General features: G+C 32.8%; 3 protein-coding genes across 7 annotated transcripts; 1 reads left to right on the forward strand and 2 right to left on the reverse strand.

Annotated features, from left to right (window-relative positions):
* Positions 1-1,436: 1,436 nt before the first annotated feature.
* On the reverse strand, positions 1,437-6,028 carry LOC112734423 (probable protein phosphatase 2C 9). 2 transcript variants are annotated; one of them, XM_025783729.3, is made up of 6 exons: positions 5,582-6,028; positions 5,287-5,382; positions 3,854-4,093; positions 3,294-3,570; positions 2,516-2,609; positions 1,437-1,921 (listed from the first exon to the last, which is right to left on the reverse strand). In XM_025783729.3, exons 2-6 carry the CDS (start codon positions 5,320-5,322, stop codon positions 1,918-1,920), a joined length of 651 nt encoding a protein of 216 aa, XP_025639514.1. In that variant the 5' UTR covers positions 5,323-5,382; positions 5,582-6,028; the 3' UTR covers positions 1,437-1,917. The 2 variants fall into 2 exon arrangements, with proteins under 2 accessions (XP_025639514.1, XP_025639513.1); XM_025783728.3 differs by having other exon boundaries at positions 2,455-2,609; positions 5,582-6,025.
* An 8,629-nt stretch (positions 6,029-14,657) lies between these two features.
* On the forward strand, positions 14,658-18,194 carry LOC112734424 (tobamovirus multiplication protein 1). Its single transcript, XM_025783731.3, has 11 exons — positions 14,658-15,130; positions 15,497-15,587; positions 15,684-15,736; positions 16,421-16,513; positions 16,617-16,688; positions 16,806-16,878; positions 17,065-17,110; positions 17,183-17,246; positions 17,403-17,456; positions 17,709-17,786; positions 17,953-18,194. Exons 1-11 carry the CDS (start codon positions 14,966-14,968, stop codon positions 18,043-18,045), a joined length of 882 nt encoding a protein of 293 aa, XP_025639516.1. The 5' UTR covers positions 14,658-14,965; the 3' UTR covers positions 18,046-18,194.
* Positions 18,195-19,167: 973 nt separating this feature from the next.
* Positions 19,168-26,824, reverse strand: LOC112734425 (calmodulin-binding transcription activator 2). 4 transcript variants are annotated; one of them, XM_025783733.3, is made up of 13 exons: positions 26,573-26,824; positions 25,210-25,329; positions 25,015-25,130; positions 24,843-24,931; positions 24,489-24,531; positions 23,994-24,171; positions 23,760-23,879; positions 23,321-23,616; positions 22,643-23,176; positions 21,436-22,127; positions 20,490-21,075; positions 19,647-19,967; positions 19,168-19,565 (listed from the first exon to the last, which is right to left on the reverse strand). In XM_025783733.3, exons 1-13 carry the CDS (start codon positions 26,613-26,615, stop codon positions 19,464-19,466), a joined length of 3,240 nt encoding a protein of 1,079 aa, XP_025639518.1. In that variant the 5' UTR covers positions 26,616-26,824; the 3' UTR covers positions 19,168-19,463. The 4 variants fall into 4 exon arrangements, with proteins under 4 accessions (XP_025639518.1, XP_025639517.1, XP_072084679.1 ...); XM_025783732.3 differs by having other exon boundaries at positions 19,168-19,568; positions 26,573-26,820; XM_072228578.1 differs by having other exon boundaries at positions 26,241-26,685.
* Positions 26,825-27,858: the final 1,034 nt, after the last annotated feature.

Raw genomic sequence — 27,858 nt, forward strand, 5'->3', positions numbered from 1 at the left:
AAAAAGTAAAGTTTGAGTGTTAAATAAATGAAACTCATGATGTTGTTGTGGCTAGGGGTGTAAGTTATCGAACTGGACCGAAAATTACCGCAAAACCGAACCGAAAATTACAACAACCAACTTGAAAACCGAAAAAATCGGTTTTTTTGTTTTTTCTGACAAAACCGATCGGTTCGATTCGATTTTCAGTTGGTTCGATAGGAACCGAACCGAAGATATGCATACATTTCAATGTTTTAAACATTTTAACCTTTAACCTAACAACAAAAATCTCTAACCCCTAACCATTTCAATGTTTTACTCTTATTATTTGAGTTTATTGACTATTTTAAACCTCTAATTATTGTGATTCATATTCTTCTCATTAGGAATCAAAAACCAAAAAAACCGACTGAACCAAATCACTGTTGGTTCAGTTCGATTGTTGTAAAAACAACAAACCGAACGGTTGTGCATCTGTAAGAACCGATAACACCCCTAGTTGTGGCGGTGGTGGTAGTGGTAAGTGATGAAGAGAAATGAGAAAGTAAAAAAATAGAGAAAGGGAGAAGAAGAGAGGAGGGAGAGAGAATTTAGAAAAATATAAATTTTTCATTAATCATCATGCATAAATGGTGGTGATGATATTGTTAATGACGATGATAATTGTGAGTATGGTGGCGGTGGCGAAGAGGGAGGATCGGAGGGAGAGGGAGGAGTGTGAGTGCAGTGGCGGTGGAGAAGAGGGAGGAGAGGAGGAAGAAAGAGTTTCGGAGGAGCGAGATAGTTGAAGAGTTCAGGAGGCGATTTGTCCCTATTACCAAGAAGACGTTACCTAACACGTGATCGTTAACTGTAACCAGTTCTAGGGGATAGATTGACAAATATAAAAGTGGATAGAGACCAATTTGTATTTTTATAATTGTTAGGAGACGTAATATTGATCGAATAAATGGTTAAAAACCGAAAAAGGCTTTTACTTTTATATTTTCTACTTATTTGTTTGTTTGAATTATTATACTTTATGTCTTTCTCAACATATATAATCCTAAAATATCAACAAGAGATGTAACTTATTTTTTTTTATTATTTTTATTAATTTTTTATAATTATATTTTTTATTACTATATTTTTCTTTTCAAATTTTTTGTATAAAAAATAAAATTAAATTTTCATAATTTATTTTGATTTATCATCAAATAAAATACAAAAATACTAATTTTTGTATCTTTATTTTTTATGTCTTACTCTCGATATCTCGTCATATCCTCATAACCAAACTTAGCCTAGTATCCTAGGGTAGCAACTTTCTTGCATATAACCCTCCCAATAAAGTTGAAGTTGTTCTTTTGTCACTACGAATAAAACCAAGTAATCATACTTAATCTTTCATTCATAATTAACATTTATAGCGTGTAGAAAGGGGATAAAAAGGGAATTGAAACAAATCTCAAACATGGGTATACTCACTTGAATTGCAGCTGAAGCAACTCAAGCTAGTGTCATTTGAAGTATATCATAAAACAAATGTCGAGTGTATAACTATGCTCATCTTCACACTGCTACTCCAGGTCATAAAGCATATTACAAAACAAAAATTATGGTATGGAATCTACACAGCCAAGAAATCAAGAAATACTAAAAGGCACCACCTAAAATCCAATAACTTCAATTTTACATATCAAGAAGGGAAGGAGCAAAAGCTATTCTCCATAAAATACCAAAATGATATATATAAGTAGGTATGGAACTGCACCCCCATATTATGTACCCAAAACCCAAGTAGGTTTTTTTCCTTATTTCATCCCTTGAAACGAACTACAATGCATGAAATGTCATCTTTACTGTCTTTGTTCAATGCCTCAGTGGCTAGTTGTTTGGCTGCCCTTTGTGGATCCTTTATCCTTTTTGCAATATCTACAGCCTCTTGGTTTCCCATTACCTGGATTTAATGAAAAATTTTAAGTACAAACATAATTACTTGTTTTGTGGAAGGCTAATTTTCTTCCCATCACTTATCTTTATCCAATTCATTTTCATTCTGAATCATTTCAAAACCTCATCAAATTCGTCCAGATTGAGCAGCCAAAATTAAACATGCTCCAATCAGATGCCAAAGATCGGGCTCCTTTTCCGTGCAAGGTGCACTTTAGAAAGTAAAGTGCAATATTTGAATAAAAAGTGAGAAACCAAAATATGGATTACTACATGTAGCATGGTTGAATGTTTAAATGTTACACTCTACCCTCTAAAGTGCATCCTGCATGGCAAAGAGCCGGGTACCACCACCATTGGTATTTCTATTGGAGTTGATGTGGAAGAAATTTGTTGAATTTTGGAAAGAAATGGAATGAGAATGAATGTATGATTGTGGGGAAAATAAAATAAAAAACCAAATGACAAATTTATGTGATTTTAGAAGTGCATTTTTGCCTTTTAAGAAATAAGGGAAACAAAAAGAGATTAATAGAAAACCTTCCATAGACCATCACTAGCAAGTATCAAAAGCTCAATATTTGGGTTAATATCGGCATACTGGATGTCAGGATCCGATCGCAGATGTGTTTTGAGGTTTCTGTCTCCAAATGCTCGCGAAACTGCAAGCTGCCCATTCACCCTTGCAACATCTCCTGATATGATCCACACACAAATAAATTACAACAAAAAAGAACAAGACTCAAACATAAAGTAGTGATACTATTAGGATGCGAGTGTGCATTGCCAAATATTTGGTCTCTCCTCAACATGTAAACCTTGGAACAAAATTGAATTATCAAAATGAGAGGCATATTGCACTGGCAGCACAATATGTCATAACACACTGGCATTGAAGCCAAGTTTAGAATTCCATTTGCTACATCACTTGTCAATACAATTCTAGATCACTATGACAGATGTTTTAGCATCCCCTATGCAATTCTTGAAATTGGATGGTCAAACTAAATAAAATAGGATGCAAAAATCCCTTCCATCAACATTCAGATTACTTAAGAGTATTGGCCTCAAAATATGTCAAACGCATGTCAGATACATAATTGAGAAGATATTTCTAATTCCAAAAGACAGCAACTTATTGTTTCATTCAATTCATCCTTTCCATTTCTAATGAATGCATTGCATACAGTGAAATCAGAACTACTCCCCATATCACTCACTCATATCATAATTTGAGAAGGCACAAGACACGAGTTACAATCTCTTCCACAAGAATATTGTAATACGAAAAAATGCAAATGAGATATCATAGAAAACACAAAAATCAGCACTGAATATCAGTAGCAACAAAGCATAGAAATCAGGGTTAGTTGAAGAACCTGGCATGTTTGAGACAAAGCCACCTCTGTTCTCAATGCTGCCCCGCTCAGTATTAGGTTCATGGTCAGTAGTCATCTGTACAGCCACCCCTCCCCTTGACAGAACTGCTCGTGAATCTCCAACGTTGGCTACCCATAATTTCTGACTATTTATAAGAATTGCAGTCACAGCAGTTGACCCTCCTCGTCCCAAATCAGGACTGTGAGAAAGAATTGCTTGATCTGTTGTCTCATAAGCTTTAGAAATAGACATGAACGGATCTTCCCAAAAGTCCTTCTGGATAACCAATCATAAATAAAATTATGGGAAAAGGAATTATGAAGAATCCACACAATATTCTTTTGACAGGAAAGGTATACTACTGGTTGCATCAAGACAGTTAACCAAAGTGGATTATGTTTTTACATGGTTGATATCTGTTGCCAAAAAAGTATGGGAAGTTGGCCAGTTGGGAATAGAACTAAAATTTTCAACTTATAATACTTCATTCGACATAAAATAGAAAGTGATAACAACAATAACAACAACGTTATATCTTCTGTTTGATCAAACAACTTACTTCATCCAAGATATTTGAAAAAAGATGCTTTTGTAAATATGCTGGTACGCTATCTCCCAAGTGTCCATCATATATAGCAAAAAGTCCCAGCTCTTGCCCCTTGAACTGGACAAATTTCGCTACATGATAGTCCTCCATCGGGTGGTTTGCTTTCCCTTTAACAAGGCTATAGCCATACTTGGTTGTAGACTGATGGCTCTTGCCCTTTCCAGAGTTACTTGAAGAATGCCCTCCAACCACCTAAAGATATGAAAGTTCAAATACAGTTAACGGAAGTGTTTTAGGTCTTTTTTAACATATTTCAAGTTTCAACAATATGTATATTAAAGAAAACAAAAATTGTACATCCATGATTACAACCCGGAGCACAAGTATAGATATGTCAAGCCACAACCATATTTAAATGGAGAAAAACAATCCATAGTCCCCACTCAAAGTTGGACCAAACCCCACTTAGCTTCAAAAGGTGATTGATTGCTTAGAGCATTTTATCTTGCATATCATTAGACGCAAATGCCAGTTCCATCTTTACAGCGAGGGATAACAACATTTCTGAACCAGTTCTCTCATTTTATGGATTATTCAGCTCAAGAAACCAACCATATTCTCTCTCATGATGCACTAGCTTTTCATGATTGATATTTTCGGACAGCAAGTTCATAAACTCTGACATGACCAGGCCTATCTGGTATGCCCGAATCTTGGAATGGGACAACATCTCCTCTCTTACTAGGATTTTCTGTACTAAACAAGAAATACCAAACCAACAGCAGGTGCTCAAATGTAACTATTATCTATGTCTTTGTATTTCCATGATTACCTATGCCTTCAAGTTCCCTTGTTGCCTTGTACACAAATTGTGGCAAAAGATTAACTACCATAAAACATAGCTGGGCCTTTCTTGTGTTTGTTCAGGAAAATTTTCTTGAGAGCTTTCAATAACACAAAATACATGAAGCATTCTTCCGTTTCATCCACGCACACCTTAAAATCTATGATTTACATCCCTTTTTCCATAAATTTGTACAATAAATCCATGATACTTTAACAGTCGGCAACTTGTCCATATAAAGCCACTACTCAGACTCCATCTCACAGCTTATGTATTGAAAAGAATTGGTTCTTGGTAGCCATAATCACAAACAATCAACAATAATCTATATGATCCAATTCTTTCACCAAATAAGCTCAGGAAGACAAAAATCAAGGAAGTTCCAAGTCCATTCTCTATACCACCAGAACTTAATCTTCAAATAGACAAATGATACACGATATATAACCAGATCATATGCCTCCTAGGCTCTTCCATATCCAACCAAATCCCTTAAAACTTTAAGCAATAATATAAGCATAGAGATTAATTATTCTTAAGATTAAAAGAAATTAAAGTAGAGAAGTAAAATTATGATAAGAAAGCGGGAAAAATTGCTTACCCCTCTAACAGAGCTGAAGCAACAGAGACTATCCATATAATTCAGCCCCACCTCACCTTTTCCTTCTATTATTCAACATCTAATTCTTCTGCCAGTCTTCAAACCACACAAATATACAAACAGCACAGAAAACCAAAGTCAAACAAACTCCACAACTCTGAATAAACAGGAATTAGCATCACAAGTCACAACCACCCCACCCGGATCATTCAAAACATTTTTTTTTAAAAGGCGGGATTTTAATTTACAACACCAACACCAAGATAATCAACCGGTAATCCAAAAATTCACTTACCGAAAAAAATCTAAACTTTCTGCAACAAAAATAAGTTGAAAGATCTGAGGAGCAAGTGGGTCGTCTCTAATTCTACCGTCAACTTTGAGGGGGAGAGAGAGAGAGAAACTAAGAACACAAAATATTTTATAACCCAAGAACTAAAATAATAAGAATAGAATAGGGTGAGAGAGAGAGAGAGAGAGAGACGATGGTTTTAAGAAAGAGTGAGAAAGTAACCGTCTGGAATTTGGTATGTGTGAAGAGAAAGAAGAAGTGTTTGGTGCTTGCAAGCAGGAAATAGGGGAAGTGGGGATAATACATACGTAGGTTGCCCTTATTGACTTTTTTTCTCTTCTCTCTGTGCGTGTTGATTTGTTTTTTATTGCTGACACTGTTTGTTTGATTATTACAGCTGATTTTGAGGTTTCACTTGTTCCTTCACTCGATTCTTTTCCGTAAAACTGAAACCTTGTCATTGCTTTTGGTTGGGTTTCTCACCCCCCGGCCGTGTGGATCTTACCGTGGGCTCCACTCAAAAGTCGGCCGATTTTTTCTTATCAAATTAACTTCAATCTATTAATCACTTTAATTTTAATGCATCCACCAACATAATAATTTAATTTTATTCATTTACACGAATGCGGTAAATATATAATAGTCTTTTTTTTTTTTTTGCCAATGAGTTATAGTTTAAATGACATAGTCTCCCCATACTCAATTAAGAGGTTGCGGGTTCGAGTCTCATATCTTTGGTAAAAAAAAAAAATAAAGACTCAAACCTACAACCTCTTAGATGGAGATTATGCCATTTAAACTGTTACTCATTGGCTATAATAATTCTTTTTACTAACATAATATTAATAAAAAATATTATTTATACATTAAAATTAACTACCGAAATCAATTACCATATATTTATATATAAATATATATTTTATATTAATAATTAATTTTAAATATGCGTAATATGATTGAATATTAATATAATTGAATATATATACATATTAATAATATATCAAAAATAAATTCTTTAATTATTTATTTTTGTGGCTATAAAAATTTTAATTTTAAAATTTGTTAGATAAAATATTATTTAAATTGACCAATTCAATTAAATAGTTGTATACAATTTTTAATATATTAAAATTAAATTTTTATTTTATATAAAAATACTATACTATAAAAGAGCTAGTGTACAACTTTTTTTTACGAAAATACATTTTATTATATATATATAATCATAAAAAAAAATTTGCTATTTCTAAGAGATAAAGTCAAGCCCTCTTAATTAAGTTATATACAACTTGTCATCTCAACTAATTTTATTTTTATATTTTTATAATATTTCATAAATAAAAATAAATTAATAAATATATTAATATCTATTGATACACTAATATAAAATAAAATAATTAGATTCTAAAACATTTTGTGATGAACTTAGGGTTTTACAGTAAAAATCATTAAATAAGTTTCTAAAAAAAATTAATGATAAATTTATAAAAATTTGAGAATAAAGTATTAAATATGTCTACAAGAATTTAGGTCATGAAAGAGTTAAAAAAATTAAGTGTGTTTCATCATTTTTATCGATCTTTTATAAATTTAGTGATGCAAAGATTTATAGATTTTTGAAAAATTATACCGCTGAACACATTTTGCCATTTTTTTTGTCATATTCAATTAGTAATTTATAAATTCGCTAATATAATTTTTCAGAGACATCATTTTTTTTTTCCAAACACCTATAAGTCAATGAAAAAATTTCTCAAATACGTATCTAATACTTTTTTCTTAAAAATATATTACAAACATTTTTAAGAACTTGTTATTCCACTTTTTAATAGTGTCAAACATATTTTTAATCTTTTTCCTTTATTTATTTATTTATTACTTTTACACTTCTCAAAATGAAAAATAAAATATGCTTTTTGTCGGATGAAAGTAGAAAATTAATAACCTATCATAAAGGTTAGAAATTATTCTTAAAAATGCTTAATCTCAACAATTTTTTAATTAGATAAATTTTATGATGTTTATAATAGTATTTAATTTTTATTTGTGATAAATTTTAAATATTTAAAATTTTATTTATTTTTATATTTTTTAAATTAAATATTAATTTTTAATATTTTTTATAAATTAAACACTATTTTTTAAAATATTATAGTAATTATTTTGTAATTAAATATAAAATATTATTTTAATTATTGATGATGATAGATTGGAAAAAAGAAAAACGCGTTAACAAGTCAAAGCTGAGGTTGCATATAGTTGATATTTTCTCATATGGGTCATTGAACCCTCCTGCTAGTACCACGTACGTGGTGGCATAAAAACCCGTTTGGACGGTTTGGTTAAAGGTATCAAGAGAGTTATAGTTCAAATGACATAGTCTCTCCATACTCAATTAAAAAGTTGCGGGTTCGAGGTCTCCTATCTTTAATAAAATAAAAAAAAAAAATACGAAGAGGCGATGACATTGAAATAGAAATATAAATACATAAAATTATATTTGATAAATAAAATATTTATTAAAAAATATTAAATTAATATATTTTATATTTATTATAATAAAAATATTAAAATATTAATAAAAATATAAATTATTTTTATTAATTTTTTATTATTATATTTTTAATATTTTTTAAATAAAAAATATAAATAATTAAATTTTTATAATTTATTTTAAAAATATAAAAATATTATTTTTTTTGTGTTTCTATTATTTATATTTTATACTTAATATATTGTAACTAAAGATAACATAAGTGATTAACAACAAATAAATACATGTTTAAAACCTCTTTCCGTTTTGGGTTAAGAGAAAATATCTGGAGGGAAGAGGAGTTGCGGGGTTTAATTTTTTGCGCTTTTTATTTTTAATATGATTATTAAATGAGTGTAATACAGTAAAATAAACATTACAACGTGTTATGCATAGATATGAAAAGAGTAATGGTTTTTAACTTTTTATTGAAATCGGTATTAATATTTTTAAAGAAATCGAAAATGACACTTTTAGGAAGAGAGAAAAAATAAAAAAGAAAAAACAAGAACCGATCTTTGATTAATGGCTAAAATTTATTGAAAAAATCGGCATTACCAATTTTATTTATTAAATATTTTTAACAAATCATGGCTCTCATTTTAAAAAAAAAAAATTTATTCTTTTCTATAAATGGATAGTTTCGTATATTTTTTCGTCGCTTATTTAAATCGTCATTCCCAATTTGTTCTAAATCTATCTCATCTTATATCGATGCATTATACTAAATTTTACTATAACCAAAAAAATTAGCCGATTTTTGGATGCAATTATTCAATGCAACATACAATTTCTTAGAAGCTCCATAGTCCATACCATCTTCCTGCACTTGTTTCCATCAGCTGAGTCAGCTACATTATGGACACCTCAATGGGTCTTCATGGATTATATTGGGAGATTTTACTGTTCAAGATCCAGCCATGTTGTTTCTTTTTTCGTTTTTACCGTCATTGTTACTTTGAGGAGAAATTAAAGACATTATGTAGTCACAAAAAAAAAAAAAAACATTATGACTGTATTTGTTTACAGAGACAAGATATTGGGACAGGAATACAAAAATACAAAATTGTATTTGACAAAAGAGATATAGACAGAAATAATGTGTTCAAAGATACTGTATTAGTGTATTTTGTGTCACATGAAGAACACGAAGACACTAACAAAGGACATAACTTATTTTTTATTTTTTCTTTTATTATTTTTGTTAATTTTTTATTATTATATTTTTTATCTCAAATTTTTTGAATGAAAAAAAATAAAAGTAAATTAAATTTTTATAATTTGTTCTAGTTTATCACTAAATAAAATACAAAAACATAAAAATTTGTGTCTCTATTCATTAATGTCCTATTCTTAGTGTCTTGTCCTATTCTATTCTCAGAAACAAACGCAAGCTATATGATGTGTAAACTGTAGAGTAAACAATATTTGATCAAGGTATCTATATACAGTAACATTTCACCTAACACTACTTAATGTTTTTCTAGTTATATGTATATTTAAATTTCTTTTAATGGGTTAGTGTTCTTTATTATTATTAAAGAAATTAATTTACTTCTTAATTTTGTATATAATTAAAAATATTTTTTTCTTTAAAAAAAAATATTAGATTTACTATGAAAATCAATCATATTATTTGTAATTAAAATAACTTACTTTATTTTTTATTTATCTATTTATTTGAGTAATATTTTTTAATTAATAATAAATTATTACTCAAATAAATAAATGATAATTAATTTAAAAATATATAATGACTAATAATCATTATTTTTTGAATAAATAATACACTATAAGAAAAATATTAAATATCATTAGATTTACTGGCGAATTTATTATTGAAATCCGCCGGTAATTTTTTTACCGTTAGATTTACGACAAAATGCATCTGAGGTATAAACGGCGTTGGAAAACATTTACCGGCGAATTATTTTGTCTGACGGTAATTACTAGCGGATTTTGCATTTGAAATTTGCAATCAACATGATGAAAATAAGCGGTTTATGGTTACTGGCGGATTTTTTCGACAGTAATTTTGGCGCCATATTATGTTTTGTGATGTCTATTTATCGTCAGATTTTTTCGCCGATAAATCTGACTGTAAGCAATTTTTTTCGCAATTAATGCACAATTAGTAGTCAAATTCACTTTTTTTTTTTTACAAAATTAGTGCATAAAATCCCTAAACCCTACGGACCCCATTAATCTTAGTTGTCGTCGTCTTTCCCCTGCTGAGGCGGCGGTCTAGGTGATGATGTCGGTGCCTAATTAGCAGCGCCGCTAGGGCTGGCAATGGGTAGGGTATGGTAGGGTTTGGACCCTACCCTAACTCTACCAGCGGGTTGAAAATTCTATTAAAACTCTACCCTATCCTACCCGCGGGTTGAGAATCTCTCAACCCTAACTCTACCCACACCCTAAAGTTCTAAACTCTATCCTACCCTACCCTACCCGTAGAAATATCAAATTTTTTCAAAGTAAATATAAAATTCAATCATTTCAAATTTTATACATATTAATAACATAAAAAATAACAAACTAATGCTCTAAATTACTAAATTAACTAACTAGTTTAGTGGTTGTTCACTTATTGTAAGTTATTACATAAGAGAGGTTGTGGGTTTAACTCTCACTTCCTTCACTATATACCTAATTTTTATAAAATATGTGTTATATTTGAGGTGCGGGTAGGGTAGGGTAGAGTACACCCTAAACCCGTACCCTACCCGGACCGTACTCTACCCTACCCGCAACGGGTAGGGTATCCTACCCTACCTGAACGGGTTGGACCGGGTTGGGTACCTGTGGATAGGATATGAATTGCCAGCCCTAAGCGCCGCTGCCTCCAGTGCGCATCTGCTCATTGGTATGATAGGCAGTAGTGGAAGGACATCTAGCTGGGACGCATTAGAGAATTCCGGCGTCGCGGCCTCTGTCGCTGGAGTTGGAGGGACATAGCAGAAGGAGCCACGTAGTTGGGGTTCGGGACCATGATGAATTACTGGTCTGGTGGACCCACCTGCGACGTCACAGGGGTTGACGGGGTAATCGAAGTAGAGGGAGATGATTAAGAAGTCCCTAGGGTACTGGTAGAAACCTTCCCTCTACCACGACCACGAGACTAACTCATGACACCTCTGCTACTAGTCGTCATGTCTACAAAGAGAATACCAATTAACACTAATCAACACAAATTCTTCAATATTTATACTATTCAAAAAAAAATTTGACATAACCTTCTCTAAAACTGGATATATATCCACCGTCCTACAAATCCAACCAACCTCAATCCACAACATTAGTCAAAACTCAATTAAATTCACCAAATCTAAAAATATTAATACACATACGAAAGATAACAATTTATGGTAAATTTGTACAAAAGTAAAGTTTTAAAGTATGATATATAGCAATTAAAAGTAAGTTCATAAACAAACCAATATGACATTATATCATTGCATACACACCAAAAATTCAATTATTACAAGATGCATATTATGGAATACTTGGTATTCAAAAGCATCAAACTTATCAAATAACACAACCAAGCATTCTTTCAACTCTAATTGACAAGAAGCCAACATTAATAATATAATAGCTGCAGTAATTTACAACATTTCCAGCAGAATATCCAAATAAATTGATCACTTCATTAATAATTTCAAATACTTTTCAACAACTTAAAATATAATACTTTATATCTAGCATATCTTAACAATCTAAATCCTCTAAAATTTAAAATTAAATCTAACTCAAGCATAAAATTAATTAATAACTAAAACCTATAATAATATTAAGAATAACTAAAACAAAGAGTGAAATTAATATTAAAATGAAGAAGAACCTAGAATCCAGGAGTAGAGAAGAGAACAGAAAAGAGAGCAGCGGCGGCAATAACAGTAGCAACAGCAACAACAGTAAAGACAGTAACAGCGATAGCAATGACGATGGGAGAATGTTGGAGGGTTGGTGTTGTTGGTGGTAGCTGGCAGAGGTGGATGGCACGGAGAGAGAGAGAAGGGGGCCGCGCAGAAAGGATGTCAAGGGAGAGGGTGAGAGAGAGTGTGGGCTACAGTGCCTGCAGAGGGTGAGGCGTAGAGAGGAGGCGGTGAAGTGGGCTGCCAGCGGTGGCGGGACTGACGGAGCAGCGGAAAGAGGGTTAGAGAGAGAGTGGGAGAAGAGATGGTAGAGAGAGAGAAAGAAGGGCCGGGGATTCGAAATAAATGGAAAAGGATTCACACTTTGAATTTTAGGACTCGTTATCATCGGATTTATTGGCGACTAAATTCGACAATAATATTTTACGTGTGACTAAAACGCTGCACCGCACTAAATTGAATTATCTTCGGATCTATCGGACGGTAACGAATTCGCGCCAAATTTTCCATTTTTCATCCAATTATTACTAGTTTACCATTGGAATAGCAAATCCGACGATAAATATTTGATACGATAAAATAATTCCAATTTTTTCCTGTTAAATTGACGATAACACGCAATGCTAAATTCGACAAAAAATTTAATAATACTCAACGATGCTCTTATGATAACTATATAGTATGCTAGATATTTATTTTATATTATGAATAAATAGTAAATTTAGAGAACTAGTGTAGTAAAGTAGCCTTATAATAGCATTAGAGTAAGTGAGTATAATGTAAAGCTGAGTAGCCACTTTCTCTATTCATTCCACTTGGTCGTGGTTGTTGTAGTAGAAAATTAGTAAATCAAATTAAATCAGATCAATTTACTATTTTTTATTTGTGTTTGTTAGTTAATTCGATTTACTTGAATTTGATCGATTCGATTTATGTGTATATATTTAATTAAATTTGCTTTATTCATTTTACATAAATTTGTTTAAAATAGATGTATAACTAATTTCTATTCAATACATTTATATAATATTAACCTCTAATTAATTTATAAATACTTTTGATTGTAGTTAATATAATATTTTAAAATTAATTTATGTAACTTAACTTATATCAACTAATATGATAGTATTCATATGAAGTAGATTATTTTAAAAACTTAACAATCTAATTCAACCATCAATTTTGAATAATAAAATGAAGGCATGTCCTAATACATTTTGGACAAAAGTAAAAAATTCTAATATTTAAAAAAATAAATTATTATTAAAAATAAAAAATTAAAACATTATAAAATTTAAATTTTAAAATATAAATCTTAAATCAAGAATTAAAATTTATTTAATATTTTTGCTTAATAAAGATCTTTAAAATGAATTCGAATTTTATCCCTTAAATAGTTGAGTGGATATGAGTTATATATAGGGTTGGAAGTGAGGCAAGTCAGTTCATGAGTCAGCTTAAACTTAACTCGTTAATAGCTCGATAAGCTAAACTCATGAGCTAGTGAGTCAAACTTAAGTCTGGAATTGAACTCATAAATTAAATGAGTCGAACTTGAGTTTGAATAAGCTCAGTTCATTAACTCATGAGCTGGTTTGATTATATATATATATATATATATATATATATATATTATGTATTTAATCTATACTTTTAATATTATATATATACATATAAAATAGTAATATATAATTATATATATTAATGATCTTAATTATTTAAAATTTTATATTTATTTTTTATATATAATTTTAATGTAGAACATAAAAAAAATTATAATTTATTGATATAGAATTATAGATTATGTTCTTATTATTTGAGCTAATTTGTGAGTTAAAGCCACCTCGTGAGCTTTTGGTAAGCTGAGTTTGAGCTTAAAAAATAGGTTCAATTATTAATAAGTCGAGTCGTGATAGGGGTGGCAATATGTACCCTACCCGCGGGTACCCAACCCGACCCCACCCGGTTGGGTAGGGTTGCCAACCCGATTCGCAGCGGGTAGGGTAGGGTGCGGGTAGGGTTTTCGTGCGGGTTGAGCCTCAACCCTACCCGACCAACCTGCACCCTATATATGTATATGTTATATATTTATATAAAAATATATTTTAAGTGGATGTTGAAATAAAGACTTCTTACTAAATACAAAAGATCCTTAGTCATTAAAAGAAGATCATTAATTGATAATTTAATAAACTTTTTTTACATAAAAGTCAATTCTATTTTAAATTATCATCAAGTTATATAATAACGTTGCTTTTTTTTTTTTAACCCGCGGGTAGGGTCGGATACCCGCAGGTAGGGTTAGGGTTGAGATATTCTCAACCCACAGGTAGGGTAGGGTTGAGTTTATATAAAAATCTCAACCCGCGAGTAGGGTTAGAGTTGACTCCAAACCCTACCCAACCCTACCCATTGCTACCCCTAAGTCGTGAGCCAAACTCAATTTTTATGAGCCAAGCTTAAACTTTTGTTTATCTCGACTAACTTCCAACCTTACTTATATAGATGAAAAGAAAGAATTAAAAAAAAAAATCCTTGAAGGAAAATAGGAAAATGCAAAATATGGATAAAGTTGAAAGGGTCAAATTGAAAGTAAATAAGGAAGCGTGTGCAGTGCACTGATTGATCGGAAGAATTAAGAATATGATAATTAATTAATTATTGATTTGATAAGGTCAATTCAAAAGAAGGGGCATCACAAATCACATCATCACTTCACCATTCTTTCTTCCAACAAAGCAAGGCATCGTCCTCTCACTCAACAAAAGAATATGCCACGCTTTCACACGTGTCTCAACAACGTCCTCCACCTGTCCCTTCTCCCCTCTCGCCACGTGTCCCACCGGTTCTCTTCTCATGAGTGATGAGTGACGAACACACACAAACAAAACTTCCTCTCTTCTTCTCCGTCTTCTTCTTCCTCCTCCTCCTCCTTCTTCTTCATCGCTTTCCTTCTGCATTTGCAGCTCCACGTCAATGGCGTCTTCACTGAGGACAAAGAGTTTTGTGTTCGGAGAAGGAGGACCTCAGATTGATGCTGTATCTCACTGGTGGAACGACGTTGATGAATCGGATGAATGGCAAAGAGGCATTTACTATGCTCTTTGTGCCGCTTACGCCACCGTTTCCATTGTTGCCATCGTACGTCATTTTCTTTCATTTTCCCGGGAAAATAAAAAATAGAAGCTCTACCTCTCTCCTCAACTGATGACTGTTCACAACAGGAAATTGAATGGAATTTTTCAAGGATCTGCATTGGTGTTTTGCAATCGTTTTCAATCCCCTTTTTTTGCTTCAAATTGTAGCTATTGTTAATTTTCTTTTGAATCTCGATGTTCAAACACTAATATTTCTCTCTTAGCATAACTGTTTTTTGCAAACCCTATGAACCTATTTAGCTGTGGAAAAATTGTTCGTTCTTGTAGATTATATTTAATTTTTTAGTTTAAGACGAGGATTGTATCAAAAGGATTCAATGATCATTGGTTTGATTTATGGTAATGTTAGGTGCAACTGGTGCGCATTCAAATGAGAGTACCTGAATATGGATGGACAACACAGAAGGTTTTCCACTTAATGAATTTTATTGTCAATGGATGTAAGAATTGTGAATTTCTTTTGTTAAGAGAGCTAAAATTAGCTTTGTATGCATATTTTATGTTTGCTGATTAATGAACCTTTGTTACATTTGCAGTGAGGGCTGTTATATTTGGTTCATACGAAACTATTTTTGCAATTAAACCCAAGGTAATTTTCATTTTCAGAATTAGAAATACTGACACTTGTGCATTAATTCCCTTTCACTTCCTGGTTTGGTAAGTTAGAGAAAATAGCACGTATAGTGGTTTTTGCAAAGAATGAATTTGGCAAGTGTAAAATTGGGAAATGTGTTACGGAATTAGTTGGATCAATTTAGGATTTGTTTTCTTTAAATGGGAGAAAAATCTGTTAGTACAATTGATGACTCTTAGAGGGTGTGTGTATGATAATTGATAAGATCCCTCGTGACAGGTACATAGACACTGAAACAAGATAGAAAAGTTATTTCTCTAGCCTTGACTTATTGTTCCCAGTTTCTGGATGGACAAAGAATTCAGTGGATTTTGTCTCACAGAGACATCTTACTTCTTTGTGTGTCTCTGATACTTCAAAAGCTTGTGACTTTGTATCTCCTATTTTTTATGTATTTCTGTCCCTACACGTTGACCATGGGGGCTAAATCTATAGCACTTTTGGTACCCTTTATTATGAGAGATTATATTTTCTACTGTAATTTATGACAAGGAAAAAGAAAAAGTAGTTCAAGTAAATGCACAGATACAATATAATATCAGAAATTTTATTGTATCCTTTGTTTTTCTTTCATTTTGTTTTTGCCTACCTTGTTTCCTCTCTGTTCTGACCTTTTATCATATTATGTTATTATTGTAGTCACTGGAGAGGGTGCTAATGGAGATTCCTAGTCTTCTGTTTTTCTCTACTTATACGTTGCTTGTCCTGTTCTGGGCTGAGATATACCACCAGGTATAATTACTTACTTCTGGAAGTACTAAATAACTAAAATAACAGTCATTTTATTAATTCTCTGTATATTATATTCTGTTCATGATACCCAAATATATTTTAGGCAAGAAGTGAACCAGCGCAAAAACTTAGGCCTGCTTATTTTGTTATCAATGGGTTTATTTACTTCATACAGGCAAGCACTGAATCTATAGCCTTGTCCTTCAATTTTAGTCCTGAAAAACAGAAAGTGTTCTTAAATTTAGTTCAAAGAGATTGAGAGTGCTTTTATCTTCTGACCTGATAATTATAGATCTGCTTTTGGATTTTCATGAGCGTAAGCAGCGCTGACACTGGCGCAGAGATTGCTAAACTCTTCCTTGCAGGTTATTTACTTCTAAGTTCTATCAACTTTGTTTTGGTTGATGTTCTATTTAACATGCAAAACTGGGGGGTGGGGGGAATGTTTTTGATATGTTAAAACATCTATACGGCTTGGAGTATAAGTGCCTAGAAACATCTTATGCGTAGTTGTTTAGAATTGTGAATTTCATTCTAATGCTGTGTTGCAGTTGTTTCATTTTGCGCTGCTCTTGGATTCTTGTTGTATGGTGGAAGGTAAGCTTTTCTCTTTGCAATAGCACCATTCTTCTTATGTCATTCAACACTAAGCTGCTTGCAATGGTTTAGGCTGTTTTTCCTGCTGAGGCGCTTCCCAATTGAATCCAGAGGTCGTCAAAAGAAGCTTTACGAGGTTCGTATCTAAACTTTGAGTTCCTCTAAGCTATTCAACCTTAGAAGAAAAATATACACTTGCAATATCAAATACAGCCATGCAGCAAGTCTCACTGGGGGAAATTTCAGCAAACTCTGGTAAAAGTTTTCGGTGCATAACTTCTCGCTTTTGCAGGTTGGCTCAGTGACAACTATTTGCTGTACATGTTTCTTGATAAGATGTACTATGGTTAGTTCCTTTCATTTTAAAAGCTATACTATGCGCTCTGTTCTCTTTAATCAATCACCGTTGGTTTTTTGTTACATCATTGGATCAATATATCTAGATGTGAGCTTGGACAAATGTTTTTGGATACTGATGATGCATTGTTCTGATGATGTTCAAAAACTGACACCCCGACAAATAAATGCAATGATGCAAGTATATTGTTGAATGATTTTTGGTTTTACAACATGGTCTTAGTTGTCACCTTCATTGTAGCTTGCAGTATCTGCATTTGACGAGGAAGCAGATCTGGATGTGTTGGATCATCCCATTCTTAACCTCATCTATTATTTGGTAGGTTTCAACATGATCTTAGCTTAGATTATCTTTCTTATAGAGGGGATCAAATCTTATTACATCATGTGACAAATTAAAAAGGCTTTCTGAACCTTCCATGTAGTAATGTAGTACTTTCTAATGGTTATCTATATTTTGTTGATTGTTGTTAATGTGCGTGCAGTTGGTGGAGATTGTTCCATCAGGGTTGGTGCTTTTCATACTGCGAAAGCTGCCACCAAGAAGAGTTTCTGATCAGTATCATCCAATCAGATGAGACTTTAAGCACCAATCGGTCTCTTTCCCTTTTCTCACAAGTCACAAGTAGATCTTTTCTCTTATGTCTCAGATCGTCCATAAAAGTAATAGAACTGTTATGTATATTCGTAATTTGATTTTATTGAATTAACACCAATTATTCTCTAATCTGTTTCAGTTCTAAAAGAAAAATTATATACATAAAATTGGAACTTTTTCCATGAAAAATTTCACCTATGTTTACCCTAAACAAACACAATTTGGAAGGAGAAATATAGCAAGAAGAGAGGAAAAGCAAAATTTGACTGAGACGTCTGCTAACAATTGTTTTCTGTTTATAGATTCATAAACCAAACAAATAAGCTTCGAACAGAGAAAAGGTCTTGACTAAAATTTGGATTCCAGCATTTATAGCATAGCTGACGGATACAAATAGCCCCTATTGACTATTAGATTATGGCCAATTTTGATAAAAGAAAAGAAAATAATATCTGAAAATTATAGTGAAAAACTGCAAGCTGAACCCAATTATTTTTCTTAGATTTCAATTCTGTTATTGTAGGAATTTATAAGTTCACTATTATAATTTTTAGAAATTATTGGATAATTTTTTTTCCAAGGGTTTATTGAAAATTTATGAATTCATTTAAATTTTTCAAGAATTTATTATTATTATTATTAAAGTAAAAGTAGAAATTTGTTGTGTTTGGATGTTGAAACGGGATTTTCATATATAAATGTACCTTTTTATTGAAACAAAAGTAATTAAAAAAAAATGAACTAAGGCCTTACTTTGGCAGTAAATTTTTTATTAATAGTGAGGGAGCTGCTCATCTGCATAACCAATAATAAAATAATTTCTTTTATTAATTTATATTCTTACTAATTAAAAAGTTAATAGCATTAATAGTTTAAAATAATATTCAATTTTTTAATATAAATTCCTTTTAATAAGTTACAAATATTTAATATATTTTAAATATTTAACTATATAATATAATATAATAGTTTAAACTCAAGAAATTTGTTTATGAACATGTATTAACCCAACAAGATCAAGATCAGTAATGAAGTATAATTTTTAAACTACCCTTGTGTTTGTACAAGTCCCGCACTACTATAAATAGGATTTCCTTGCGTATAAAAAGTAAAAACCACCATATATAAAAGTCAAACCATATCTAAATTACAGTATATGACCTGTGACAACTGTCAAACCTGAATGTATTCTAGCTTTTACAATCTACTTTGAATTCAGCCATGGGTCCAACAAGGATTTTGATACAGAACTCGAAAGCCAAGGACCCAAGCAGAGTTCTGATTAGAACTATATACAGCAAGAGATGTTAGAGCTGTTCCAATGCCAAATAAAACCAACTGGGCCATGTATGTATTTACACTGGGAAGTGCAGTAGTAGTAGTAACCACTGCAGAGGATCAATCATATGCTATAGGCAAGAAGTTCTCATCGTCCAAAAGCATATCAATATCAATCAAATCCGCCACCCCATCAACAGTGTCTTCCGAATTGGTATATTCCTGCTGGATAGTAAAAGAACCTATGATTAAGCTAGATATTCAGAGTTTCGTCATTAATCCATATATTAGAAAATATAATACCTTGGTTTGACGAAAGTCCTCTACTACATTCAGCACCCGCCGGTATTGAGCACGTGCCTCCGGGTACTGGACCATGGATTTCACCCTTGAAAGGGCCTTTTGGAACCTTTCTTCACTTTGCTTCCTTCCTTCTTTGAGAACATCATAGTCATCCTCTTGTGAAGGATTGCTTGGTGGGTTGGGGACCATGTTAAGGGTATCTGGTCGGAATCCACGTAAGCCTCTGCCCTTACGTCTCCAGCGTAATATGACCTTCTCTAGGATTCCAACAGACCAGATTAATTTGTATTGCTTCCTTACCTGGTGACCTCTTACGTGGGCCTTAACAACATGGAATTCAAGTCAGTGACAGGATGTCTCAAATGTAGAGAGGCACAAAATAAAAAAATAAAAAAATAAAAAAAGAAAAAAGAAAAAATCAACTTGTGAATAATCCAGAAAGAAGACCCGGGAAAGAAATAACGCATAAAATGACTGGAAGGATGCGACTAATACAAATCTTTTTCAAATCCCTGAATTTTCCTTACAGGATAGAGGTTGGAAACAATATAAATGCCGATGTTAGAAGTAATCCCCATGAAAAGATGTGTAGCAGTATTTTTAACAGGCAAAAGAATATAGTATTCCCAAGTGAGTTCTCATCAAATGAACTCCATTGAAAATTATAAAGGTTGCACTTCCAATATCCCAAATAACAGAAAGAGAAATAGGATAGTTCGAATTGAATCCAACACCTAAATGCACCCAAAAAAAAAAAAAAAAGAAAAAGAAACCAACATCTAGAATATCCAGTGTACTCGAGAATATATAAGACAAATCAAGAACGAGAGCAGAACAATTAACCTGGATTTTGACAACTCTTTGGCGAATGATCAGGAATTCTTTTCTCTTCTTCCAACCACGAAATTTTTTCTGAATTTGTGTTGCAGCAGCATTCACTAAACCCTCTCCTTGTCCAGATTTGCAAGCCCTAGAAGCTATAAAGGAAAGAACTTGTTGATCTGACAATCCAAACTCATCATCGTCTTCACACTGAGCTAACTGCTTCCTCTGAAATGACTGCATCCTAAATACTTGATGTATGCGATCAGCGGCTTGTGTAGCATTACGGACAGCAGAAAGAGAATCCTTAAGGCAGAGAGTATCTGATACATCACCATAAAGTAGAGGTGTTGCACTTCGCTCCGAAGCTGTCTGCACTGCTTTCCCACCTAAAGTTTTATTCCTGCCATCTTCACTTGGATCATCCATTGTAAGTGACGCAAGGTGGCTAGTTAATAATGACTCTCCAAGAAAACCAGAGATTCCTTTATGTCCATTGCTAGAAGCAAGATCAGCAGCTGTTCTACCAGAAGGAAATGCTGGACTTGGATCTGTCAATGCTCCAGCTGCTGCACCCATGGAGACAAGGACAGCAACTGTTCGCTCTCTGAGCACCGGACAAAAAATTACATAAAGATGTGTTATGCTGAATGAACATATATTTTGCAATACTTTTGAGAAGTACTACTATGGAGTTTTTACTAATACTGACAGCATAACAGTATATAGAGATTAGAAAGATCAATTGACCACAGCAGTTGCAGTAAAAAAAACGTGAATGAACTTGTGATGTTTAGCATAAAAATGTTTAAATATGAAGGGGGAAATTATGGCCAATCAAGCAGTTTCCAGAACTCTATCAAAAAGGAATAATCAAGGTAGTAAAAGAAACGTTTACGCAAAGTAGTAGTTGCAACATATGCACAATCAACTCAAATCAACAAAGGAAACAATGTTGATCCCTTACCTGCCACAGGATGCAGCCCAATGTAAAGCTGTCCATCCATTCACATCACGGAAGTTGATATTAACCCCAGCAGTTATAACTGGAGTTATGGCCCAATCATAACCAAGAGCAGCAACTAAATGTAACACACCCTGACCATCCTTGTCTAATACATTTGGCCCTTTACCACCTTCAGTTACCTTGTGAAGAAGCCATGAGTAGAGCTTCTCTTTAATCTTCCTGTGAAACACATGCTCCTCCAATTTGTGTTGTGATACACTCAACCCTGCAGTTGCCTCTTCCTTATGTGAATATTCCTCTTCCTCTTTAAGTGAGATGAGCTTAAAAATTAAGTTTCTTGTCTCCATATAACCCTCAAAATCTTGATTAGTAGATAGCACTGATTTCGAAGAAAGTAACTCATCAAGTCGCAAATGAAGCATCATTTCAGTTGAACTGTAGAAAAAATCTGCAAAATCTACATTCCTAGCAAATCCCTCTCTGAACTCAAAGTCCCTCACTTCACTACAAGCAAACCTATTGGAACAGGTCACATAGAAAGGTACACGTCCAACCTGACGAGGTGGAGCTTGACAGCACATAATTCCATTGGCTAAAATCTCAGCAGGAACCTCCACTTCACCAAACATACAGGACCAGTGACAGGCTTCCACCTCCAGTTGACTCTTCAAAAATGCTCCAATAATCAACACCTGTGTGATAACGAATAGGATATGATGTAATCAAACTACAGGTGCCTTCTGTACACTTATATTTAAGCAAAGAACAAGGAAAAGGAGTAAATATAACCAGTAGTTTCTTGGCAGGAAAGAGTAAAACCATTATTCACATATAATAAAGTACTATAGCAGACAGCAAATTAACATATACATCATAGAATACAAGAAAGGAGTAACAGAGGAGGAGATATGGCACGGAAAACATCCAAAAACAAAAGCGCTTAAGACAGGGTCAGTTGATATCACATGCAAATAAAAAATGTGTTGGAAAAAAAATTCAAAAAAAGATTTTTAAAAAATCAATCAAATCTTCATTTATCATATTTTTAGCACAGAACACACAAGATAAATATATTATTAGAGCCAAAAATAATTGGCTAAAAAAGTAGTTATATATCTCTGACTAAATCTCAAATCAAAGTCACCTTTGTGGTCTCTTTCTTATTGAAAGAATTAACTGACATGATAAGTTGATAACTAACAAGTACCTCAATCTCGGAATCTGCATAAGCCCATTTAGGTGAAAAATCACTTATGCTGAACAACTGATCTTGGGATAAGGACGGGTTCAATGATGTATCATCTATTACATGCCCACACTCATCTGTGCTCCATGAAATACCAGGGGAAGACTGCAGATGCAGATCATCCACCTCTCCAAGTTCTTTAGTAATCCACCTTGAGAAGCTATCAACCTTCTTCAGGTTCTCCTCTCCATCCAGTAATGCATGCTTTGCATTCAAGGAATAGCCAGCACTATCCTCCCGAGGAAGTTCATATTCACTGTCGGATCTTGGTGCATGCTGAGATTGTGCATCTGTAGACTGCTTTGGGAACTTCTGTTGCACAGGTTGCTCTTTTAGCTCTCCATTAGAAGTGAACAAGTCAGGGCAAATCTCTGGAATTGCATTATCAGTTTCACCCCCAAATAAAGCCATGCTATAATCAGATTCAAATTCCAAACTTAACGATTCGGTTAGGCTCCATCTTGGCAAAGGTCCAGTATTCTCATCAAAAGTAATCTGATAAACAATTAAAGTAGCATATGCACGTGTTATATATTGCTGACAAAATCTAAACTACTCGTCTATGTCCTGAGAACTGCAATTTAACACAAGCAGCAATGCAATTTTATCAGAAGATTGCATGTAAGGAGGAGTGAGTACCTGCCAATTTGACTGGGTAGACTGAGAACCCCTTGACTCCTCATTGAGGCCACTTTTAGATCCGAAGAGATTCTCAGGAACAGCTTTTTCTTGTTCAAGGGTGCTTCCCCTTGAACCAGATGAAATGGAAGAACAAGGTGTATACAATCCAACAGATTGCTCTGTGATAGTGTCCCTTAATGGCATGACATGTGATTTTCGGTCCTCAATGTAAGCAGTAATACCTAATCTAGATTTATCCCCTTGGACATGTGGAATGTAGTCTGTTACAGAAATTGTTGATTGTCCATGATCACCTGAAATATTTTATGAATACACAATAGAGATTCCCAAAAAAGCTTACAAGTCGAGACTTTGACTATCTTATTAACATTAGGCGCGGAACTTAAGTTAGAAGATAATCATGCAAAACAAATTGAAGAAAGGAAGACAAGTTAACCTGAAATGGGATGCATAAAATATGATCTATTTGAACAAGTATCAATGATATCCATTGCCTGACCACTCCCCAAAGGGTTGCCAAACGAGTGCATTCCAGAACTTGCTTGACGAATATCCTCTGGTATGAAATTTGATCAAGGCTTTTAAATGGTAAACAATGAGCCATGGACCAAACTCCAATGCAGAAAAAAAAAATGTAACAGTACATCAAGATATTTAAAGCCTTGATTACCAGAATCAGCATCTTCACATAATGACGTCAAAGTGCTAGTCGGACTCATGGAATCTGTACTTCGAGAAGGCATGCTGTTATAACTTGTGGGGAAGCCAGATAACACAGAACTGCCCTTCTGGGATTCTGACATAGCCTCATCTGTATCAATATTTCTACCGATATTGGTCTTGTTAACCTAAAAAAAAAAGGAAATTAAAATAATAAAGAACCCACAAAATATCAATTAATCCAAAAATCGAGTCAATACCAGCTTTACAAAATTAAGAAATAATATTAAGTCAATAAAATATTATTTTTAAGATTCTTTGGTAAAAGATATATTAACAAAAAAAATTATCTACTCCTAAAACTGACGCAGGTTAAAAAGGGGGGGGGGGGTGCAGGGCAACTTATAACAAACAAAACAAAATCACCAACAGCAATAACAACAGCATCTCTCTCAGCCACACACACAAATAAGGAGGAGGGAGAAGTACACGAAGAAGAAAATACCTTAACATCCAAATAGTGGACAAATACTATATGCATCATATCCCTGCAAGCAAACAAATTAATCAAAACATTGTACCTGATTTTAAAGAAAAATAATATTTACTTAAGCAGAACTATATTGAAATTTGAAAACTAAAAGAATTTCTAAGAAACAGAAACAGAAATTAAATGTGCAAGTGTATATTACTATATTCACTATCAACAAATCTTTTCAAGATTAATTACAAATGCAACAATGTAATACTTAGAAAGAAAACCGAGCCAGCAACTGCCATGGAAAATATTGACGTACTTTAGTTTCAACATATCAATTCTCATAAAATATTTTATAATAAATAAATAATTCATACTCACGGTTCAAGCATCCAATAGCTACGCCTCTGAAAATTTTCATTTTCTTCTCCATGGGCATAGTAGCAGTGTAACACATCAACACTTCCCACCTAAATTTGTAAGCAAATAAATAAATTCCCTCTTACAAAAATTTTATCAATCACAAACTCGAAACAGAAGTATGTTTACTAACTTTCAACTTCTCATGAGCTTCCTTCACAGTCTTTCCGTCCTTTTTCTTTCTCCAATTATGTCCATCCTTTCTGAAGTATCTCAAAACCTTCCTATCAAAAAGAAAAAGCGAACCACCTGCAATCACCACACGTGTTAAGTACATGTGATGAGAATTTAGCAATAAATTTATGAGCAACACATTTTAGAACCATACTTGGTGGCCTGTTTGGTGGTTCTGATGTGATATGAAAGATACGATAGTTACAAAGAATTTCACATATTTCTGCAGGGCGCAACCACCGATGCTGTGCTTCAAACTGCAGTTGCTGAAGATCTGCAAATTGATAAATGATATAATATGACATTCAGCTAAATATCTTTTTGAATACTAGATTAATGACATACACGGGAAACGATTAACCAGAGGTTACATGCATTAGTAAGAAAATATTTAGGTTCTATTTTTATTTTCATTCCTTTTAAGAAAAAAACTGTCTCGCATGTATAAGAAATCTAACATTCAATATTCATGCTATAAAACACCTGTACAAGACATGATGTGGACCGGTGCTACTAATTTAAAATTCCAATATGTGCTTCATATCCTATATTTCGCAACAAATGTATCATTGCCACTTTGAGTTAAAAATGTTAATCTGCATGGATTTATTATTGATGCATTCGTATTAGGGGATAGGAACTGATAACAGATGAAGCACTATAGCCTACAATTTGGGTGAAAGTGCTGAAAGTTGAGCATCTCAGCTACAAAATCCATTTCAACACTAAAACAGAAAAATAATGAAAGAAGGAGCAAGCCTGCTGGAAATTAATCATCAAGAAAACTAATAAAAAGCAATAAAGCGGCAATTTTCTCTGAAATATTCAAAGGGGAGTTTATATCTTGCCATGTAAAACTTCTGTGAACCACATATAAATTGCTGTGCTTTTGTTTGTTCTTTATTCTACTTTTCATTTGTTTTCTTGATTCTATATTGGCACAAATATTCCAACCTAACAATGCCCTCAGCAGCAGCGCTCTATACAATTTTTTCTTTTTTAATCAACACGACCCAGCCAGCTAGAAAATCAGATGCTCAATGTAGCAGAATTTCTTAGACAACATAGATTTTTTCCCCAAAAGAGACACAGAACTACAGAAGCCTGTCTGCCAATTAGCATAGACTATCCCAATTCTTCCACAAAAATAATAGCTTTCTTCGGCGGATACTCAATGAAACCTACCTCTGCTACTGCCAGACATAGTGGCACAAATGGCATCAATGACGCTTGTTCTCTTTTTTCTTCAATTTTCAATATACTAAACCCAACTGAACTAACACATTCAAGAAACAAAAAGACACCAACTTCTACAGAAAGCTACAGTGACGGACAATGGTAAAACAACAAACCAAAATAGCCGAAACTTCATGAAGCTGCGTAAAGCGGTAAGAAAATGAACATAAATTACAGGATTCAACAATTCCACAAATCGTAAAATAGATATCAATATAAGATATAATTTAAAAACAACAAAAAAATCAATCATGCTATCAATCAATGACGAGAAATCTGACCTAATCGAGGACCAAGTCCAAAAGAGGAAGAACGCTCCGCCATGTCGAAGTGTGAAGAATCAGCTAGAGAGCCACGCGGTGAGAGAAATAAGAACGAGAGTGTATCTTTGAATGAATTTCAGCGAAAGAAAGAGATTTTCTTCTTAGTGTCCGTCTGTCTGCGCTTTTTCGCTCTTTCCAGTCAGCTTCTTCTGCACCTTGCTTTCTCTCTCACACTGACGTAGAAAAATTTATAACCCAAAATACGCACATGTTTTTTTTTTCAGAAATGATAAGTATTCTTGTATAATGAAAATATTAATATTAATAAAATATTATGAATTTACTGCTATTTTTAATTTAAATTTTAAAAATTAATATAATAAAATTGTAAATACTACAATGAAAATTAATATTCAATTGATAAAAATAAATAATACAAAATAAAAATATTTTTTCAAGATATAAAAAATCCTTTTTTTATTCACATAAACATATATATAGTAATTGAAATTATTTAAATAATTTAATATATTTAATTAAACTGTTTAATGAAAAGGTTTTTTTTTTGGTAATTGTTTAATGAAAAGTTTTGTAAAAGAATGGATGAGTATATTATTTTAAGAGAAAAGGACAAATAGGTCCCTGACCTTTTGTCTTACAGACATTTTTGTCTCTGACCATTGAAAAATATTTTTAAGTCCCTAACCTTTACAAAACTTGGACGGATCAATCCCTGACGGAGACATTTGGACGGATCAGTCCCTGACGGAGGCATTTGAAAGGAGGGACTGATCCGTCCAAATTTTGTGAAGGTCAAGAAATTAAAAGTATTTTTCAATGGTTAGGGACAAAAATGTCCGCAGAACAAAAGATCAGGGATCTATTTATCATTTTCTCTTATTTTAAAGAATATCTGTCGCCAATAATTTTATGAGCCGTGTCGGGTATATGGATACCCAATTGGTACCCTTAAGCGCATATTTTCGGATCCTGAGCCGAGTGTTTCTGACAAGAGAATATATGCTACAAAAAACATTTTCTTTCACTTTTAACAATGCGGTGTTAAACTTATTCTTAAAAGGGGTGGGTTAAACTTATTCTTACCCAATTGGCGTGTTGACTTTTATTTGATTATGAGAGATGAATATTATAATAAAGATGACGATAAAGTTACAACATTCTCATGTGAAACTTTTTTTATCTTAAAAGGAGTTTAAAAATTATCTTAAAAATGATCGTTCCTCTATTTAAGAAGATCCTTTTTTTTTAATTTTTTTTAATTTATTTCAGTCACAAAAAAAAAG

This window comes from Arachis hypogaea, chromosome 3 (genome assembly GCF_003086295.3).
Source record: "Arachis hypogaea cultivar Tifrunner chromosome 3, arahy.Tifrunner.gnm2.J5K5, whole genome shotgun sequence".
Lineage (NCBI taxonomy): Eukaryota > Viridiplantae > Streptophyta > Magnoliopsida > Fabales > Fabaceae > Arachis > Arachis hypogaea.